General features: G+C 38.2%; 1 protein-coding gene across 1 annotated transcript in view; it reads left to right on the top strand.

Moving 5' to 3' along the window:
- Positions 1 to 1,812: 1,812 nt before the first annotated feature.
- Positions 1,813 to 19,527, top strand: part of gap43 (growth associated protein 43) — a 181,372-nt gene continuing 163,657 nt past the window's right edge. The window contains exon 1 of the mRNA XM_052014847.1: positions 1,813 to 1,979. Coding sequence (XP_051870807.1) covers positions 1,950 to 1,979 — 30 coding nt within the window. The 5' untranslated portion in view covers positions 1,813 to 1,949. The remainder of the gene's footprint in view (positions 1,980 to 19,527) is intronic.

Raw genomic sequence — 19,527 nt, 5'->3', positions numbered from 1 at the left:
CAAGCATAAACAAACTGAGGCAGCTCTTCTGCAATATACTCCATGGTGCCTCCAAAGTGTTACAGGCATCAGGCACTTGAAAAGCACTTGAAGAAGTGGTGATGGAGAGGGGTGAGGGAGTGGTGCTTGAGGGTGATCACCAAGCTGATATTTTGAAGTAGCTGAGGTAAAGAACCCTGTTGCTAAGGCAGGCCTCAGCCCGTTGAGACATCGCTTGGGGCCTTTGTCCTCTGCGGATTTAGTGTTCATGACAGAATTTTGCACACATGACATCAATCCAGCTTTCTATACTATATGACATTACTGTGGCTTCATGCATATGCACTTCATAAGAGTGGAAGACCCAGATCAAAAGTCCAGAGGCAAACACAACATAATTAGGTTTTGGATAAAATTCTTTCACAAGCATCAAAAGAAATGTTAATACTACACAGTAGAACTTAGCCTAAATTTGTGTTTCATACTTTCATATTATCCCAGGTTTAGTATTTTGTCTGACCATTTCAGGGAATGCCATTCATGCTATATGTTACTGACCCTCTGCATCTCACCAAATATATGGCACATCCATTACAGTTGTTTGTCATACCCTTCAGTCACTGTCACTCAGAATTTCCATCTTGCATGTCAGGCCAATTGAAATGAAATGGATCCTTTTTCATGCCAAAAAAAGTCTAATAATGTAAAATTTCAGAAGTAAATAGGTGTTTTTATGGTACACTTAATAATATGAGATATGATAATGTTCAAAATAAATTATTATTAAGCTATAATGGAACACTTTGGTTGCTCTCTTCCCTGTCTTTATATCTCCCCTTTTTATAGGTTTATTCACATTATTTCACATTATCAAGTAATTAATAAGGTACTCTAGGATTGACTTTAAAATTATTTGTTGTTAATTTACTATTGTTTATATGGAAATACCCAACCTTAACTATAGGTTTAAACCCGCAGTTTCCTTTTTATGTTCTTGTTGTGGTACGGAGTTGGACCGGATGAGTGATGCAGGAGATTCCATTTTGTGAATGGTATGATTTTTTAAAAATCTGCTGTAAAATATTACTGTAGCCTTGCTTTGGTTTGTAATTAATCTGGAAAAAAATCTAGCAAAGGGTTTTTATTTTAAAATCGAAATTAATGATCTTTTATTTTGTTCTTTGTTGCTAGTCACAAACATTAATTGCTTTGTTGGGACTAAAAACCTGCAGCATTCTAAGGGTTAATGTATGCTGACGTTATTGTTCAGCAGCTGGGTTAAAAAAAATATGCATTCATAAAGCAGTGTTAAAAAATGCACTAAACCTTGCAATTTCCATTATTCATGAGAGGGTTAAAATCAATTTGTCAGACTAGCCCTGTACAGCACCACAGTTTGGGCGTGGCAGATCACTTCATTAATTGTGTGATGCTCTTGTAGCATTTTGGCATCATTTCAAAAAATATAATACAAACCAAATGTTTGCCTATTTTTGTGAGAAATCAAATAAACTAATTAAAAATGTTTTTAATGAATACATTGCTACTTGCCTTTTTAATATATTATTCCTAAAGTACAAAGTATTCCCGTTATAGATTGTGGTAACATATCTGAATATGTGCTACAAGATGCTTAAAGACATTCAGTACTTAAATTGTTAATACTCCAGAAACGTGAACACTTAGACAGTGGCCACTGAGGGTGCAGAAGAGATGTTTAATATTTAATGAGCTGTCTGGGAGTGGTGGCACGGGTGGGTGGGAGGTGGTGGTATTGGTGGTGGTGGTGGTGGGGGTGGGGGGGGTGAACTGGTAGGAGAGTATCAGCAGCATTTGACTGTGCAGCTGTCGGCAGTGCCTGTGTGTGCAAGAGAGACAGAGAGAGGGAGTGAGAGACAGGAAGAGAGGGAGTGAGAGAGCAGCAAGAAAGAGAATAGGAAGGGAGAGGAAAAGAAAGGGATACAGGCATCATGTTGTGCTGCATTAGAAGAACTAAACAGGTACAAAATATTGTCTTTTTTTCAGTTCTTGGAACAACATTTTTGCAGTGATCTATCTTTTTAGGAGTAGAAATTGCAATACTTTTAGCAATATAAATGTCTGAAATTTATAACTGGAAAAATACTGCTTGACTTAAAATTTTGTGACTTCAGTACATGATATGTTTGCATGACCATTGCTTGAGTGAAGATTAAAATATGAAATGGGGAGAAAAAAGAAAAAAAATACATGATGCTTTGTATGTCATAGTGCTTTGTTTCATTTTACTAAGATCTGATAATAAAATCCATTATAGTGGATAATTGCACCTTTTCAATGGTTGCAAGTGAATTAGGAATTGGAAGATTATTACAATTCATGTTTGGTTCCGAATTTCTGACTGCTAAATTTTAAGAATTTTTTTCTACAGCTAAAGGAGTTAAAATACCTGAAATGCATCAGGTTCAGCACAGCATTTGGATTCTGCCAGTGCTTCATTCGAGTATGCCTTTTGGTTTGATATTCAACAAGCATAATGCTAAGTCTCTGGGATTTTAGCCAATGGCCGATTTAAATTACATATTAGTTGGAAACAACTAAGAATTAGAACAAATGTACCTAAAACAATCACACTGTTATGCACAAAGGTCATTGCTGCATTAACGAAAAAAAATTAGTAATCACGGACACTGCGCTACTGTGTTAATCAGGATGAATGGAGAATGTTTTTTTTTAAAATGGCCTGTTTTACAGCTAATTAGCTGAATCTTGCACTGGAATTTCAACCTGTGATCGTATGGTTTGGCTGCAGAGGTCCAGCTTTGGGAGTGGCACCTAGTATGCAAGGCTAGCTAACACTGTATGCTGGTCCTTGTGGTAGAGTCTTTCCTAAGTCTCCTTTGTGTTCTGGATTTTTTTTAAAAGATAGGATAGTTTCCAACTGTTAATGCATGAAAGAAAATGTTTTACACTTAAACCCTAGAGATTTTAAGGGGAATAAAGATGAATTAAAGAAAACAAAGAACAATGCTCAATAATATGTGAAAGGAGGTTCAAATCTTAATTTTACTTTGACAAATCAGAAATATTTCTACCATAATTCTGTTTTATGGAATAATAATCTTTGCAAGAATTGTAAGGACAATAATTTTTTTTGGGATAATGCATCTCGTGGACAGGTGACCTATGCCAACTTTATAATGAAGATTTGGATGGGTGATCACAGCATGAGCATCAAGCTTATATGTCTCAGTCTAGTTATTGGATTGGTGGATATAATCCCCACATTTGACAACCAATTATTGTATTTTACAATAATTGTGTTGAAAGGGTAGTAGGATATTCTTGAAAAGCTTAACTTTCAAATTAAGCTGAATATTCTGACTCAGTCAGGTAACAGAATAGAATTGTTGTTTTCTTCTCCTTTATTCAATTAAAAAAAGGTTTTTATTAGAATATGCAATGGAAGCTTCATTAATCAATGCTGTCTGTAATGATATAACTGAATTATAGCACAATTTATTTTAAACTAATGGATAAGGTAAAATTAAATTTAGAATCTTATGTTGCCAATGTTCTTCAAAATCTATCCATTACCTCACCCAAAAATCAGACGATATTATCTATGAAATCAGATTTGCTTAGAGAGATGCACTATTGTACAAATATCAACCCCCATGAATCTCTTTCAAAATTTAATTTGTAAATTGCAGGAAAAAAACCTAGAAAGGAAAATTTGTATTATTTTTTACAATGTAATAATATACACAAATTAATCTGCAGAATAGGAATATTTGTATAGAGACCCTGTATAATGTATTCTACATTGGCTAATTATGAGAAACAATTTGGAAAGATAGTATTTTGGTAGCTATATTGTAATCCCACTAAAAAAGGCTTTGACTGCAATAAAAGAGGAAGTGTGCACTGAGTGGCTGGTTTTTGTTTCATGTCTGAATTAAACCCAGTATTTATTAATCATTAATAATGCAGAGCAGGGCGTTCATTAGTTCCTAATTCAATTCATCCCCTATGGTTTGACCTGGACTCAGTTCAGGTGGCTGGGATGTTCAACCAACATTTGGCTGTTCGAAGCACATCTTTACCGAAATGCTTTGTTCTGTACTAGGAAGTGCTTTTATTTGCTGCCTATATTTAAAAAAAAGAAAAGAAAATGTTCGGGCGGGCAGCAACGATAGTTCAAAGCATCCAAATTTCATGATGACTACTGAATTTTTAAAAGTTCCTAATATCTGCAGTCATTTATTAGTAACTAGGTGGGAAGGTTTTTGATTAAGCAAAAAGACAGCGCAAAAAGGCAATAACAGACTGACTTCTGGGCAACCTTAATTGTATTACAGGGTAAGTGTTATTCCTGTAAAACTAAGGATGTAGGGAGTGCTCTCTGAATCTGGAAGAAAGTGGGTTGCCAGCCCTCTAGGGAATTTGCATCATCATTTCTGAATCATGCTGATGATGTAAACCTTTGTGCTATGTGATGAGCTTCTGTTACACAATAGACCTAACGTGTTATTTATATATGCTCAAGTTAATATATGTATTCCATGCAAAAAAAAACATGATTTCCTTTGTGTGTTGGTGTAGCCTGTACGTTACTTCAAAAGTAAAATAGCTCGTTTCTGGCTTATCAAGACACATTATTCTGTGTAACATTCTAAATTAATCAGTACAAAATAGATATAATGCTTATAATATATAATTGAATTATTACACATTCAATCACTTTAAACCTATCTAGGACATTAATCATTAGACGCTTGTGTAGCTGCAAACCTAACGCTGATCTCTAAACTATTTCCAAAAAGGCCTTGGCCCAGAGACAGCCAGGACTAACCATGCCTCACAATTTTTTTTGCCATGTGAGGAAAGACCAACTTGAACCAGAACGTTGAGTATACGGTGACGACTGACCATTCCTCATTTTGCCCCACCTCATCCACTGACACTATATACAGTGGTGCATAAAGAACTGGCATCATAATAATCTATGCTAAAGCCTTTAATATCCTGTAATATAAAATCTAACAATTGCGAGCACTGTACATAGTTAAGTGGGAGAGGCAGTTCTGACATTACTCAAAAATCTTAAAATTATTAGTCCATTTCGATTTCAAGTTCAATACTTTAGCCATGAATATAATGTAATTTCCTTCCATTTACATAATTAGGCATAATCGATAGTTCAGTTTTGTTTGGAAGATTTTTCAGCTGCTATCTTCAAAAATTATGCCTTATATGTCTTATAAAAAATATATCACTAATACACAACTTGTCATGCATCATTGAGTGGTCATTCTGGAGCACTGACCTTTCACTGCCTAGGTAGACATATAAAGGAAAACAGACAACTGCAATAAACTCTATTTTATGTCTCTGGTTTCTAATTATATTGGAAAACACATCCCAGTTGAGGGCAGACGCCTCCCAGTGGGAGGGAAAGAAAAGTTGGTTGTGTGCCTTCTGGCAGACAGCCAAGACGTACATTATTGGAGACCTGGAAGTATGCTGCTGTTGTAAGGTGTGTCCCTCAGGCAATGCTAGTAAAGGGAGAGTATTAGGAGGACAAAGAAGGTATTAAAGCTTCATAAGAAGATGCACATATTTAAGAGGGATAAAAAGCAAGACGGTTTCAAAATTAACTAAATATTTGCTGTTATATTTTTCTGACAATAATGCTGTTAGATAATTTTTAAAATTCACAATGAATTTCTAAATGTCTTTTTTTTAGTATTTTTTTGTATTTTTATGCTGTTCAATAAATTGATTTTAAACATTATTTAACATTGTAAGTTAATCAAATCTGTCTTCTCAGTTTTCAAATTGGCTTAATTCATTCTCATTTCATACCCTTCTTTTTGGAATGTTTTTATTCATTGTTTCTTCTCAAGGAAAGCTGCTTGAATTGGTATTTAAGTATTTGTAGTATAAAATGCAAAGCAATGATTATACAGTAGTAAATGAGACTGAATATGGCATGATGCATTTGGAACCATAAGGCTGACATTTGAATCTGTTTAAAGAGATTAAGCAATTATTCTCCGTGTTAAGATTATGACTTATTGAATAACCTGAAGCCCAGTGCCAGAATGAGGCTTTAACTGTTCTCCATGCTTTTCTTCATCAAGATAAAGCAAGCTTGTTCTTTAACTTTAATGTAATACATTGAAGCTAAATTATTTTTAGCTCTGAATTTAGAGATGAAGTCAGTGGACTATTTACAACAAGCTTCGAGCAGGTTCTACATTGCACAAGGAAGCTACAGACCCCTCAGCTCTGATACTGTCTTACCATCATTACAGACAAGCACAAGATATTTTTTCTACTATTAATATTTTTGAAACATGATATCAGTGTTCTCACAGATATATCTCATGAACACTTGGCACCTTGTGACTTTTGGTTTCAGCATTTAGAGCAATGCTGTGAAAAATCTGGTTTTATTCGAAACCAAATGAACTCAACTCAATCCAAATCCATCCTGATCAGAAGAAGCATCATTGACCTTTTTCCATTTACTTCCTGATGGTTAAAGTATGGATTGATTTTTTTTTAGGTGCAAGGAATCTCAATCCCACTTTATGCAGTTAATGGCAAATTGGAAGAAAGAACTAATATAGAAAGTGAACAATACGTAAACCAAAAACAAAGCACAAGTAAGGAGTAACCCATTGTTTAGCAGAAGTAGTCTAATTCCTTTCATGTATGTATACAGGCATTAAGACTCTCTGATTGTCATTTTAACTCTGTTCTGTTTTCAGACATAATCTTTATTTTTTATAACTTTTATGAGATCTTAATTTTGCAACTGATTTCCAACATCTAAGTAACTGCTTCATGTGGTATGAGTTTGGGGCTCTGGTAAGTTCATTTTCCAGTTTCCTCAAAAAAGATTTTGCTCAGAAACCTAAGCAAATAAGTTGGTGCCATCCATTAATGCCATTTTCATATGCAAATTGGGTACAAAAGGGATTTAACTCAGGTTTAGTTGTACTGTCAATCTTTTCTGGGTGAAATCATGCCTCTCAGAGAATTGGCCTGGGCATTTCTGTGCACGATTTAGCTTGATGCATCTGACAATTTTCTGGGGTCAGTCATATGCTAAATAAGATCACAAATCATGTGATTCATGTTTCCTACCCCAACCCACCATGCCGGCAAACATCAAAGCTTTTGACTGTAACCTATGTTCTTCGTGCTATGAGATCACCAACGGGGCATCAGTTCTGATATCTATGTCATGCGTACATCTGTCAGCCTAAGTTCTTAAAGCTCAGGATATTTGAACCTGACTGCTGCTTGCTCCAAACTTCTTAAACTTTACACACCAGAGTAACACACTGCATTTTCTACTTCATGAAAGATCTCATATCTGATCAGGGCATGGGGTCACTCAGTCAGGGCAGATGATTTCTGAGGTGGTGGATTGGGGGGGTTCCCACACAGAGGATGACTGCCTTGTCCTCCCCCTCACCTCCATGGTAGCCTTTTATGGTGTTCTATGGCTGCCACAGGAAGAGGTTCTTTAAACACCCATCCTTTCCCCCTGATTAGTGGGAGTACTTCATGCAGCTTCCTTTGAAAGTCCAACAGTTTCCAATTTTGTGCATGCTTCGCTGTTTATAACATATTTTTGGCCAACTTCATGATTTTTTTGAGCAGGAAATCTGGTAGGATGCTAGTGCCACACTCAGTATCTGTTAAATGCACCAAAATAAGGGTAAAATGCAATTTATCAACACAAAAGCACAAAAAATAAGTAACCTTACTTGTGACTTTGTTCCAGAATTCAAGGGATTTAATAATAATAACAACACAAGAGCTGAAACACTGATGTTGTTTGGCATCCATGTCTTCCCTACCAGCAAGGAACACTCACACATGTGAACAATGAATGTTAATGGCATTGAAAACTGCATGACCTATCCACATGGAGTCAGATAAAGCAAGATCTATGGAGTAGAGTTGTTATGATGCTTTGTGAAAATCAAATTTGTGAAAACAATTGGAAAAATGCTCAAAAATTTCAAATATATCCTATTAAAAACTATAGAAGAAAAGTACAAATGCCTCATGCTTGACTATGAACCAATTATTGTAAGAAGCAAAGATGTGAGTTAGGAAGGAACTCACCAATAGATCCAAAAATAAAGACTAGGATTATTTCAACCTCTGAATCTCATTTAAATCCAGTTATGGATGATGTGTGGGGCAGATAGTTGCTGGTCTGTCCTAGATGTACCTCCTGAGGTTTTGTGGAAGGAGATTTTCTTGTGGAGCTTTGAAAAAGTCTCCACCTCAAAAAGAAAGTTTAAAAGAAGATTAAAAACTTACATTTTCAAGGCTTGGTTTGCATAATTGCTGGAAATATTGTCATTTCCCAGTCAGGTCACCAACTAGGAAATTTCAAGGGAGTCTCAGTGACATCATCAATATTCAGTATGCACACTGGACACTTTTGATTTTGGATGGGCATTGGAGTCATAGAGTACTACAGCACAGAAACAGGCCCTTCGGCCCATCTAGTCCATGCCGACCTGATCTTCTGCCTAGTCCCGTCTACTTGCACCCGGACCATATCCCTCCAAACCCCTCCCATCTATTGTACTTGTTCAAACTTCTCTTAGTGTTATCATTTCCGCTGGTAGCTCATTCCACACTCACACCACCCTCTTAGTGAAGAGGTTTCCCTTCAGATTTCCCTTATATATTTCACCTTTCATCCAAAAGTTATGTCATCTAGTTCTAGTCTCACCCAACCTTAGGGGAAAAAGCCTGCATACATTCATCCTAACTATACCCCTCATTATTTTGTATACCTCTATAAGATCTCCCCTCATTCTTTTGTGCTCCAGGGAATAAAGTCCTCACCTATTCAACCGTTCCCTAAAACTCAGGTCCTCTCGTCCCGGCAGCATCCTGGTAAATTTTCTCTGCAGTCTTTCAAGCTTATTAATATCTTTCCTGTAGGTAGGTGACCAGAACTGCACACAATACTCTAAATTTTGCCTCACCAACATCTTGTACAACTTTAACATAACATCCTAACTCCTGTTCTCAGTGCCCTGATTCATGAGGCCAAAGTGCCAAAAGATCTCATTATGACCCTATCTACCCATGAAGCCACTTTCAAAGAAGTATGGACCTGTATTCTCAGGTTCCTCTGTTCTACTGCACATCTCAGAGTCCTAACATTCACTGTGTAAGGCCTACCCTGGTATGTCCTCCCAAAGTGCAACACCTCACATTTGTCTGCATTAAATTCCATCAGCTATTTTTCAACCCATTTTCCTAGCTGGTCAAGATCACATTGCAAGCTTTGATTGCCTTCCTCATTGTGCACTACGCCCCCAATCTTGGTGTCATCCACGAATTTGCTGATCCAGTTTTACCAGTTTATTCTTGCTGAGAAAACCAGATGACAATCAAAATCCATCATTATCTCCTGGTTCGCTCAGAATGCAACTTGAATAGTGGACGGAGTTGATTTGCCATGATTAATAAATCACATACTTCTAATTCACAATTATTAAGGCTGATGATGACAATTATCTGTTGCTGAGTTACAGTGGCTAGCAGAGCACAACCATTTTACTGCTGAGGGTCTACCCTCAGATTGCCCTGATACCCCATGGCACAAATGACAGAAGACAAAACTCTGGGAAAAGACAATAGTCAAAACCTGCAAAGATATGTTTTAAAGAGATTTTAAATGTCCCTGATTTTCAGAGATATTTACAAACTATTAAAATTGCTGTTAATATTTATTTTTTCAAATCATTAAAAAGAGTCAGTTGAAAACCACACGAACATTTACAAATCAATAAAAACGTTAAAGTAAAATAACTTGAAAGAAAGGTTTCTATTCCCCTGGCTAAGAATTACAATTGAACTAAATGGAATCTCTGTCTTATGCTGAGTCTAAATGGTGTAGGACTGGATTCCCTGGTGTAGTAGGACAGGGGTCCACTAGTGGACTTCACATGAAATTCATTTGAAGAATAGAGTGGCCAATGTCCTGCTACTGTTACTCAGTACATCTCCATTTATAGCAGGTTGTGTAAGTCTGGTACTTACATGTGAGTGGCTGAGCACTTGCTGCTTCCTTTGAAATCAATGGCCAATGTCAGTGCAATCAACCCAACACTTCAACTCGATTCCTGAGAGAAACTTGTGTCCTGTTAGTAAACAAGACAAAAAATCCTGGGCATGAGTGAACTCAAACAACTCTTAATTTAGAATGTTGGATATGTAATAAATAAGGATGATTAGTGGCTGTCAGTATCAGACAATTCTAGCAAATATGAAACTGGCTTATCCTGAAGCTAAAGAAAAATGAAGATGCACTCTTTGCCAAAGTTAAAGATTTTACAATTTTCCCTGTGAAGTGCTAGGCTTTGCCAGGATTGCAAGGCATCATCAACTTCACACGTAGTATGACATACTCTGATGGTAGGGCCTGACGTCTAGACATAGCTTGTGTATACAGCATGGAAGAGTATACAATTAGGCGTGTGCTAGGTTTCCTAGTAGCTGCTGTGATGTCCTGAACTTGAGTTGATTTTCCACATTGCAACTATATCCAATGGCATTTGTTGGCAGCACTGTGGCACAGCAGTTAGTGTGCTGCCTCACAGCTCCAGGGATTTGCACTTTACTTTGCCCATGACCGTGTGGGTTTCAACTGGGTTCTCTGGTTTCCTCCCACTTCTTTTAAAGATGTGCTGGTGGGTTAATTGGCCACTGTAAATTAGTGAAGGCAAGTGGCAAAGTGGAGTTGATGGGAATGTGAGAGAGAATAAGTTGCAGCATTACAGGGAAAAAGGGAAGGGAATGGGACTGATTGGAGTGCTCAGATCTGATGGGCTGAATGGCCTCCTTTTTTACTGCAGTAAATCAGTGTGCAATTCTCTTCTCTTTGACCCTGAGCATCAGGGGAGAGGCTGACTGCTTCAGCAAGAAAGGCAATCCTCTCAAGACTCTCGAGATGTCCAGATGAATAGATGAGACACACCCAGCACCATATCCCTATTGTGGCAGCATCTAATCCTGACCTTTGCAGTATGTCCCAAAGCACATCTCCCGACCTGGTGCTTGTATGTGGGAGGATTTCACAATGATGCATCTCAACTTGCAGCACCGCAAATAGGCCTGGGACGTCAGCAAGAGGTCAAAAGAGGAAATAAAAAAAACAGAAATTGCTGGAAATATTCAATAGGCCAGGCAGCATCTAAGGAGAGATAAATAGAATGAATGTTTTTGGTCAATCACCTTTCAACAGAACTGTAAAAGCTCAGAATTCAAATGCGTGTTAAGTTGCAGAGAGAGGGGAAGGGAAAAGAGAACAATGGGAATGTCTGTGGAAGAGTGGAGACCAAACGACATAAATGGTGGAGCTGCCGTCTGAGTCAGGGTGGTGAAGGCTCGTTAATCACAGTTCATTCACCTCAAAGAGATGGAAATAGAACAGATAGCTGGAACTGTGAAATAGAAAACACCGCTTGAAATAATGCAGAATGCAGGGATAGCTGAGCAGGTTTGTAATCAGTGACTAACATGAACAATTCTCCCAAAAGAAACTGGAGAAATTGTTCATTCAATAAAACTGTATCTAGTTTTCCTTTCTCTCCATCTATGAACAGAGAAAAACAGGATTAATAATGCAGATTGATAATTTTTCATCAGATATGGCCAGTTCTGACACAAACTGCAAATTACTGAATTCAACATCGAGTCCTGAGGGCTGTCACTTACCTAGTCAGAAGGTGAGATTGTTATTCCTTGTGTTTATATTGGGCTTCATAGGAACCAAAGACAGAGAAATCTCAGTCTCTCAACCAGCACCGTTACTTGTCTCATTCAATCTCTCCTCATCAGAGACATTCTCTTTGTTCCCTCCACCCCTCCCATTCTCTGCAAATTAAAGCATGCGTGATATCTAATGTTTCCTTCTTCCAAGGAAATGTTGTCAACCTGAAGCACTAACTCTGTTTTTCTCTTTCCACAGATGCTGCTTGATGTGCTGAATATTTCCAGCATTTTCTGTTTTTATTTCAGATTTCCAGTGTCTGCAGCTTTATTGCTTTTCAATTGCAACAAAGGATCCGTGATAGTGTGAGGCTCTTCAAGTGGCAGCAACTGCAGGCATCACTGAGAGGGATTGCAGTGACGGATGATGAGAATATGAAGCTGGGTAGATTAAGATTTTTATTAATGCTAATGCAGTAAAGTGCTGGCAATAACAACAAGAATGAGAACACAAGCATTAACATTGCAACTTGCATAAGATGATTGAACACTGATTTCAACTACTTCTATATCTTAAGAGCTAAACTATAGGTGCTGGCCTTGTGGAGCAGCATCCTACTACTGCATTCTGGTGTCTCCAGTGCATCAGTGGGGAACTAGTGTACCCTGCCAATGGATAGTTTGTTTATTTCAGTATTCAGAAACAAGTTTCAGCTCAGCTCCACAATGAGCAACGCATCTGTCCCGTAGTAGATGTCAGCAGGAATATAAGGTTTGCTTAAACTTCTCCTCACTGCACACCAGTCACCACACAAGTTGGGTTGGCAGCTTTCCTATCAAATTTAAATGAAGAACTAACCTGGGAAAGGGTTATGTCTTGTGCTGCCATCATTGAGCAAACAATAACAGTAAGTTGAAAGCATTCTTCATTGTTGGCAGTCTGGTCATATCCTCCACTCCCAGAGAGAAATAAAAAATAAAAGTGGAGGGGGAATGATTGGGGAGGGAGATGGTGGAATGTCCTTTGGGAGTGGAGGACATGCTCAGTGTGTCCTACTGGGCATGTCTTCCTGCTCTGCATTTCTCAACTCCAACATTCTTTTGCCTATGTTTTTCTCTGTGTTCTCTAACTTTCCCTATTCACTCACTGACCATATCACCTTGCTTTTACAGCTTATCCACATGGTTACCTCAGTTTTACCCTTTCAAGGACATCCCTCCTCCCTCACCCTCTCGGCAGTTTAACAAGCTTCTTTTGTCTCCTTCCCAATTCTGATGAAGGACCCTTGACCTGAAATGTTATCTCTGTTTCTCTTCCCACAGATGTGGCCTGACCTGCTGAGTATTACCAGCATTTTCTGTTTTTATTCATCTGCAGGTTTTTGTTTTGATTTCCACCTAATTGGTTGTATTTGTATCCATTAAAAGACTCAGATTGTCTTCATGTAATGATGTCACAAGACCCTGAAACTTAATTACACAGAAATGCCATTTATTTGCTTGGAGTCAATCCTTTAACATAGAGCAGGCATATGTACCATAAATGATTGGCAGACAACATTTGTTCTTATGCATAAGATTTCAAAGGTAGTACTGCACATTGGACTGTTTTTTATTTGAAAAGACATGGAATTGGCTAGTTTAGATCACTTCATGCAAACATGCTTTCCACTTCTAACTTACATTGAGAGCAAAATCTGAAGGCCATTCTTTCAGAATCTGATCGCATCGGCTTAAATCCCAACGATGGAACTGAGCACATAATCTCAGCTGACTCTTCAGTTCAATAGTGAAGTGTCATTTTACAAATGAAGTCTTAAAACCAAAGTAGTGAAGAGTGGTGGGCTTTATTAATATCCTCCCACATTCCAAAGACGTACGGGTTAGGAGCTGTGGGCATGCTATGTTGGCGCCAGAGTGGTGACACCTGCGGGCTGCCTCCAGAACACTCTCAGTAATGCAAAAAGTTGCATTTCACTGTGTGTTTTGATGTACATGTGACTAATAAATAAACAAACAAACATTTATCTACCGAGTAATACTTCTAAAGTACATATAGTCTGATCGCTCATCTCATAAACTGTTCGTTTACTTTCACAGCTGTCTAGCCAATTGCTTTAACTACAGTTGAAAATTAATTCATTAACTGCTAAGTGCTTTCTTGTTACTCTAATGAGTAATGCGAGGTAATAATACACATTGGATAGAGTGTTGAGAAGCTTTTCAGGAATACTGCATAATTTAATGACAGTATTACAGATATGACGTTAAAAGCTATTGTGTTAGGATACAACAGCCAACCTTTGTAGTGTAGTTGGAGGTGGTCTGTTGGTTGGACAGATCTCTTCGAAACTAGAGCTTCTCCCAAAAAGAATCTATTAAAAATTGGACAAAGGATGGTTGTTTAATCAGAAGGAAAGTGGCAAGCTCTGTAAATGAAAGTGAAAACTTACAATCGCAAAAACAGAGGGAAAAGTTTTCCATGGGACTGAGAGGAATGACAACACTTCACAGTCAATGAATGAATTAACAGTATGTATGATGACACAATTACCTCTCATGCTCATGTGACTCATTTACATACAAGGAATACCACACTGCTTTCTCTCTTTGGTGTAATATTTCACAAATGTACAGCAATTGCAGATTCAGTCTGTTAACTACCCTGCTCAGATCTTCTTAACTGTGTCTGAATCTATGGTGTTGCAGTTATTCCTTGATTTGATAAATACCTGATATTTTCACACCTTCTGTTGACTTTATTCTCCTCTTTAGTGGGAGGTTCTACATCCATTTCTGCAATAAATTCATTATCATATCTCTCTATAATAAGTTCTGGTATTTCTTATTGTAATCTTTTGGTCAATGTGGTCACTTCAAGTTGCACAAGACATCTTTAGTACTGCAGATTTGCCACACATCTGTATTTCCTACTTGTTCATTGGTCTTCACTTTCTATTTTGTCTGAATTTCTTCTCCTTTACATTAGGATCAAATCAAAATTTTGTTTTAGTTTGAACTGATGTTGCTTCACTTTCTCGTCTAAGTTGGAATCCGATAAATTCAGATACATTCTGAATCTGCAATGCATCAACAACTCTGCTGGGTTGAATCCTGTAGTAAAATATATGACAAGTGAAATAAGAAGCTAGTTTAACATGATCCTGCAAGTCCCTCTTCAATTGAATTAGAATGTTAATGAAGTCTAGAATGTTGTGGCTTTTCTAACAAAATTTGCCATTCACTTTCTGAAATGGTTGTTTCACCCTATTCCATTGTCTATGGAGGAGTCTTTGGTGGTGCTAAATTTTCTAAATCTTTGTCGATACTTGGCCATTATATAAAGCTTTGGGCAATAGCCTTCATTGTCACAATGCAAGTACTGGCCACCCCCAGGTAATGAACGGATTCCGTTTTTACAGATCTCCATGTCGATTTTGTCCGTTACTAAGAAAATACGTTAAAATCACTTGATATGTAACAATACATTCACAGTATTGTCATGAATGGCATCAAAAGCACACAAGACTGCTAAGAAAGAACAATTACTAAAAGTGAAGAAAGAGAGGAAACCAGTTGTACCATTCTTAGGAACAAATGTATGCATGTACGTCAGGCTTCTAAATTTAATAATATTATGGAGGAGTGCCATAAGTCAGGCGTTTGTAAACTGTGGATGGCCTGTAGGCGCTGAGTAAAGTTCATCTCAGGTTCAACTTCATGAGACACTGTGAATACCAAATCTATATCCCTACTTCAGACATCCTTGATCAGTGGAAAATTCAAATCTTCCATTGTAAAATGACTGTACACTAAACTGAATTGGTCCAATATCTGAGATTGTACTTATAACCTTGCTTCAAATGGACATCCTGTGTGTTGTCTCAGCAATTCCTGCAGCTGTGACTGGAAAGTTATCATTAGCTAATTTTAAGGTAAAGATTGTCCTACATTATAATCTTCACATGGCAACAACTATAAAGCATCCGCAATGATGTTTGGTTCATAAGACTGATGCTTGATGGTGTAGTCACATTTGAATAATGATTAACCATCTCTGCATTCCAGAAGTGCCACAACTGAAATCACATTGTTCGTTCTAGAATAGCTAAGGAGGTTTGCAATCAGTGACTAACATGAATGATTCTCCCAAAAGAAACTGGAGAAATTCTTCATTCAATAAAATTATGTCTCATTTTCCTTTTTCTCCATAAATCTGTTTGCATCTGTACAAAGCACAAATGCCATGGAGTTTCTCCAATCACCATCTGTGAAGTGACCGATGACAGCTACCAATTTGTAATTTGAGACAATACGCGTGAGCTTCAATGCCCTTTGTGTTATGCCAATAAGCACTTCCTGCTTAAATGCTGTTTGCAAAAGTTGTATGCTTTCTCTTGATCCCCATTTTATCTCCATTTTCATTCTTTGTAAGCATCTGATGCCATGGTGGAAGCATTGTTGCTAAATCTGGCAAAAATCTGGAGTGATATTGAACGACACTCAAAAAATTCTAAACGTCTTTTCATTCTTACAATAGCTTCATCTGTGTCCTTGATGGGTTGTAAACCATCAGCAATCACCTTTAAAATGAGACTTTGGCTGGACAAAAGCACATCAAGCTTGCTTAAGTTTCACGTTATGATGAAGCAATTATTTAAAATCTTCTAAAATATGAACTTTGTCTTCCTTAGTACCAATGACAATGTGGAGGTCATCCTAGTTGTATAGATAATGGTCATTTTATTCTTAAAAGGTGTTTACCTATTGTTGCCTGGAAGATCTTCAGTGATGGATTAGCTCCATGGAGCACTTCAGTACAACACAGGCCTCCTATTGACTCTCTTTAACTACATTTAATTGAGCTTAAACATGCAACTAATCTAACTTTATGAAAAGCTTGGTACAGCCTGTTCTGTGTAAGGATCTTGCTCATCACCAACTGCCTGGGTGAGTGTCACCTTATAATCACCACATAACATGTCAGCATTGGATGCGAGCATAATTCGGGTTGCTTTTTCACTGTGTGTTCTTTTCATTAAGACTCTATTCTCCTCTAGCTTCTCCAGCTATTCTTCTATTTGATGTTTTAATGGCACTGGTTGATAATGTATAATATACTGGTTTGGCATCAGGCTTGGTGTGCATATACACAATAAGACCAGTTATGTCAGTAGAAGCAACCTTAAAAGTTTTTTCGTATTCTTACAAGAAAATTTGCCAGCATGATCTCATGGTATCCTGAGGGATACTAAACACACCTTTCAAACCGAACTTTGGATTTCATTCCCATTCCTTGCTTTATACTATTGGTTGCTCTCTGCAGTCAATTCTAACAAATAATGCATTGTATTTCACCATCATGTTTCAAGAACAGTAGATATTACCAGTCAAATTTCTCATGCTCCCAGCTCATGGCCATGACCTCGGGTAAAAGCCCTGAAAGGGTTAAACCATGATACATGCAGCACTCTTCCACCTATTGGGGAGTGTTAACAAGGATGAAAACATGCAGAGGACGGAAGAGGAATTTGCACAGATCGCCAAAGAATAATCCTTGCTAGAGGCTTCCTATGTCTGCAAAGCCACTCAAGGCAAGTAGGTTCTAGGGAAGTGTCTGAAAAGGCATGATGCCCACTCTGAATGCCTACACTTTGGGATAGCCTGCGATGCAGCCAAATGCCACTGGTGGCTTCGAATGCCAAAATCCCATTAACCAAAAATTGAAGCTTCGCTATCATGACGGTAGAACATTTATTGTCTTCTATAATGAGCAGCAGTGTCGTCCGCCGCATATATCAACAGGAAAAACTTGAAAGGATCCTGAATCTGGTTTCTGAGTGCAAGGGTGCCTTAACCTGGACTTTGAGAGCTGTGTGAGCTCACACTTGATGCTTTTTTTTTGAGGTCTTGGATGTCAGTGAGGACTATCTTGTTGAACAGTCACCTGCATAGAAATTGCTCTTGCAAGAATTATCGTTAAGAGAGTGATTCCAAGAGTCCTCGGCATTTTTGCTGCCATTTCCATCAAGTCTGAAATCTTTCAAACCAAGTGGAATGCAAGATTTTGCATGCCCAACAATTTGAACTGAATCCATTCATCATTTAGCCACACCCAAATCAATCTTGCAGCTTACTATTTAAGAACTCACCAAACTTACATTGTCTGGATAAATGTTTTAATAAAACAATATAGTCACCAGATGTTTTCCCATCTCTTTGCTGGACTTGTGACTCACTGCTATATCACTCATGTTGTGATAATATACTCTGAAATCAGGGCTCTTGGACCAGAGCCTACTTGAGCTGTCCTTTAGGCCATCTGCATCTCCTCCATCAAATGACACATGCCTTCTACCTGTCAAGCTGTAGCCACCAAGTTAACATTGTATCTTCTTAACATTGTCCATCAAGATCAAGGATGACTTGTTTTCACTCCAGTTCTTTGGGTACTGAGAATGATCAATGAGGCCAAAGTGGGAACAGCACAGGTGAGGCAGCAGGTGCCTGATAGGATGGATGGGTGAGTAGTTTTTGATGTGCTGTGATCCTTCCACTATTTATGCTGGGCTATGTGTGCATCAGATGTTTGGTCTCAAGGTACTGAATGACATCACCAAATGCTCCTTCCCCACTTTGAGTAGTCAGAGGTTCCCTGGAGTCAGTGGGAATGTTGCATTTTTCCAGGAGTCTTCAAGGATATCCTTGAATTTTTCCCTCTCTCCACCTGCTAATCTCTTTCCACGACAGAGCATAAAATGTCTGTTTCATAAAATACAAATGACATGGCCTTCCCTGCAGAGCTGATTATGTTTAATTAGTGCCTCAGTGCTGGAGATGTTGGCCTGGGGGTGGGGGGGGGGCACTGAATTTGGTCCACCTGTCCTTGGTGCGAATTTGCAGGATTTCGCAGAGAGAGCGTTGGTGATAATGGTGTACAGGAGCATGAGGTCAGACGATGCATGCAGATAGGCATGAAGGGAATTCACAAGAGTGATCAGTTCATAGTTCTATGCAAAAAGACACAGTTTCATTTATAAATTTGATTTGGAACATTCTTTTTTAACTTGAGTTTTTGTACTGTGATGAAATGGATGCTGCAATGGTGAGCAGAGCTGATGCAAGGTATAGTTCTGTTAGTGAATGAAGAATCCGAATGAACTGCTCTCATACAGCCCTTTCAAAAAGGGACAGTATGTGTTGTTTTGTTACTCTTTCTTCTTCTCCTCCTCCTCCTCCTCTTGGCCCAGCTGGTCACTGCAAAGCTGGTGGCAAAGCTCATGATTTTCATACAGCATACCCGAAGATCATCATGAAATTTGGTATTCCCTCTGTTGAGTACTGCAATAGCTTCTCAATTCTGATGGATGCATCGTTATTTAGGTTTCAGCATGTAAGTGGTCTTCTCTATCAGATTCCTTGTGGCAAAATGGCTTGCATCTATCATATGCTTCCAGATGTGCATGAGTTGCACTCTGGAGTTATGAACTGTTTTATCAGTGGACAACAGGTTTTGCAAAATAGCCACATTTGTTTGTTGCGGTTAATCAAGTGCAGGTGGTACACAGAACTGCCAAAGAATGAAAGCATCTGTCAGCTAAACAATGAGTGGAATCCTAACAGCCACTAACAATGCAGTCCTTGCCCTGCTCTGAGATTAGAATTGTGGCTGGGGCAGGAGGAAGATTGGAGTGAGCCAAATTTTGCACCCAGAACCTTTGCAAACATCTTGAATCAGAAATTCCCAAATTTTTGATTCATTTATGAGTCACCCTGAAGTGCTTGCAATTATTGGTGCCAACT

This window comes from Pristis pectinata, chromosome 4, assembly GCF_009764475.1.
Source record: "Pristis pectinata isolate sPriPec2 chromosome 4, sPriPec2.1.pri, whole genome shotgun sequence".
In the NCBI taxonomy this organism is placed as follows: Eukaryota; Metazoa; Chordata; class Chondrichthyes; order Rhinopristiformes; family Pristidae; genus Pristis; species Pristis pectinata.
Note: the sequence above shows the minus strand (reverse complement) of the source record. Positions and strands in the feature narration are given on the sequence as shown.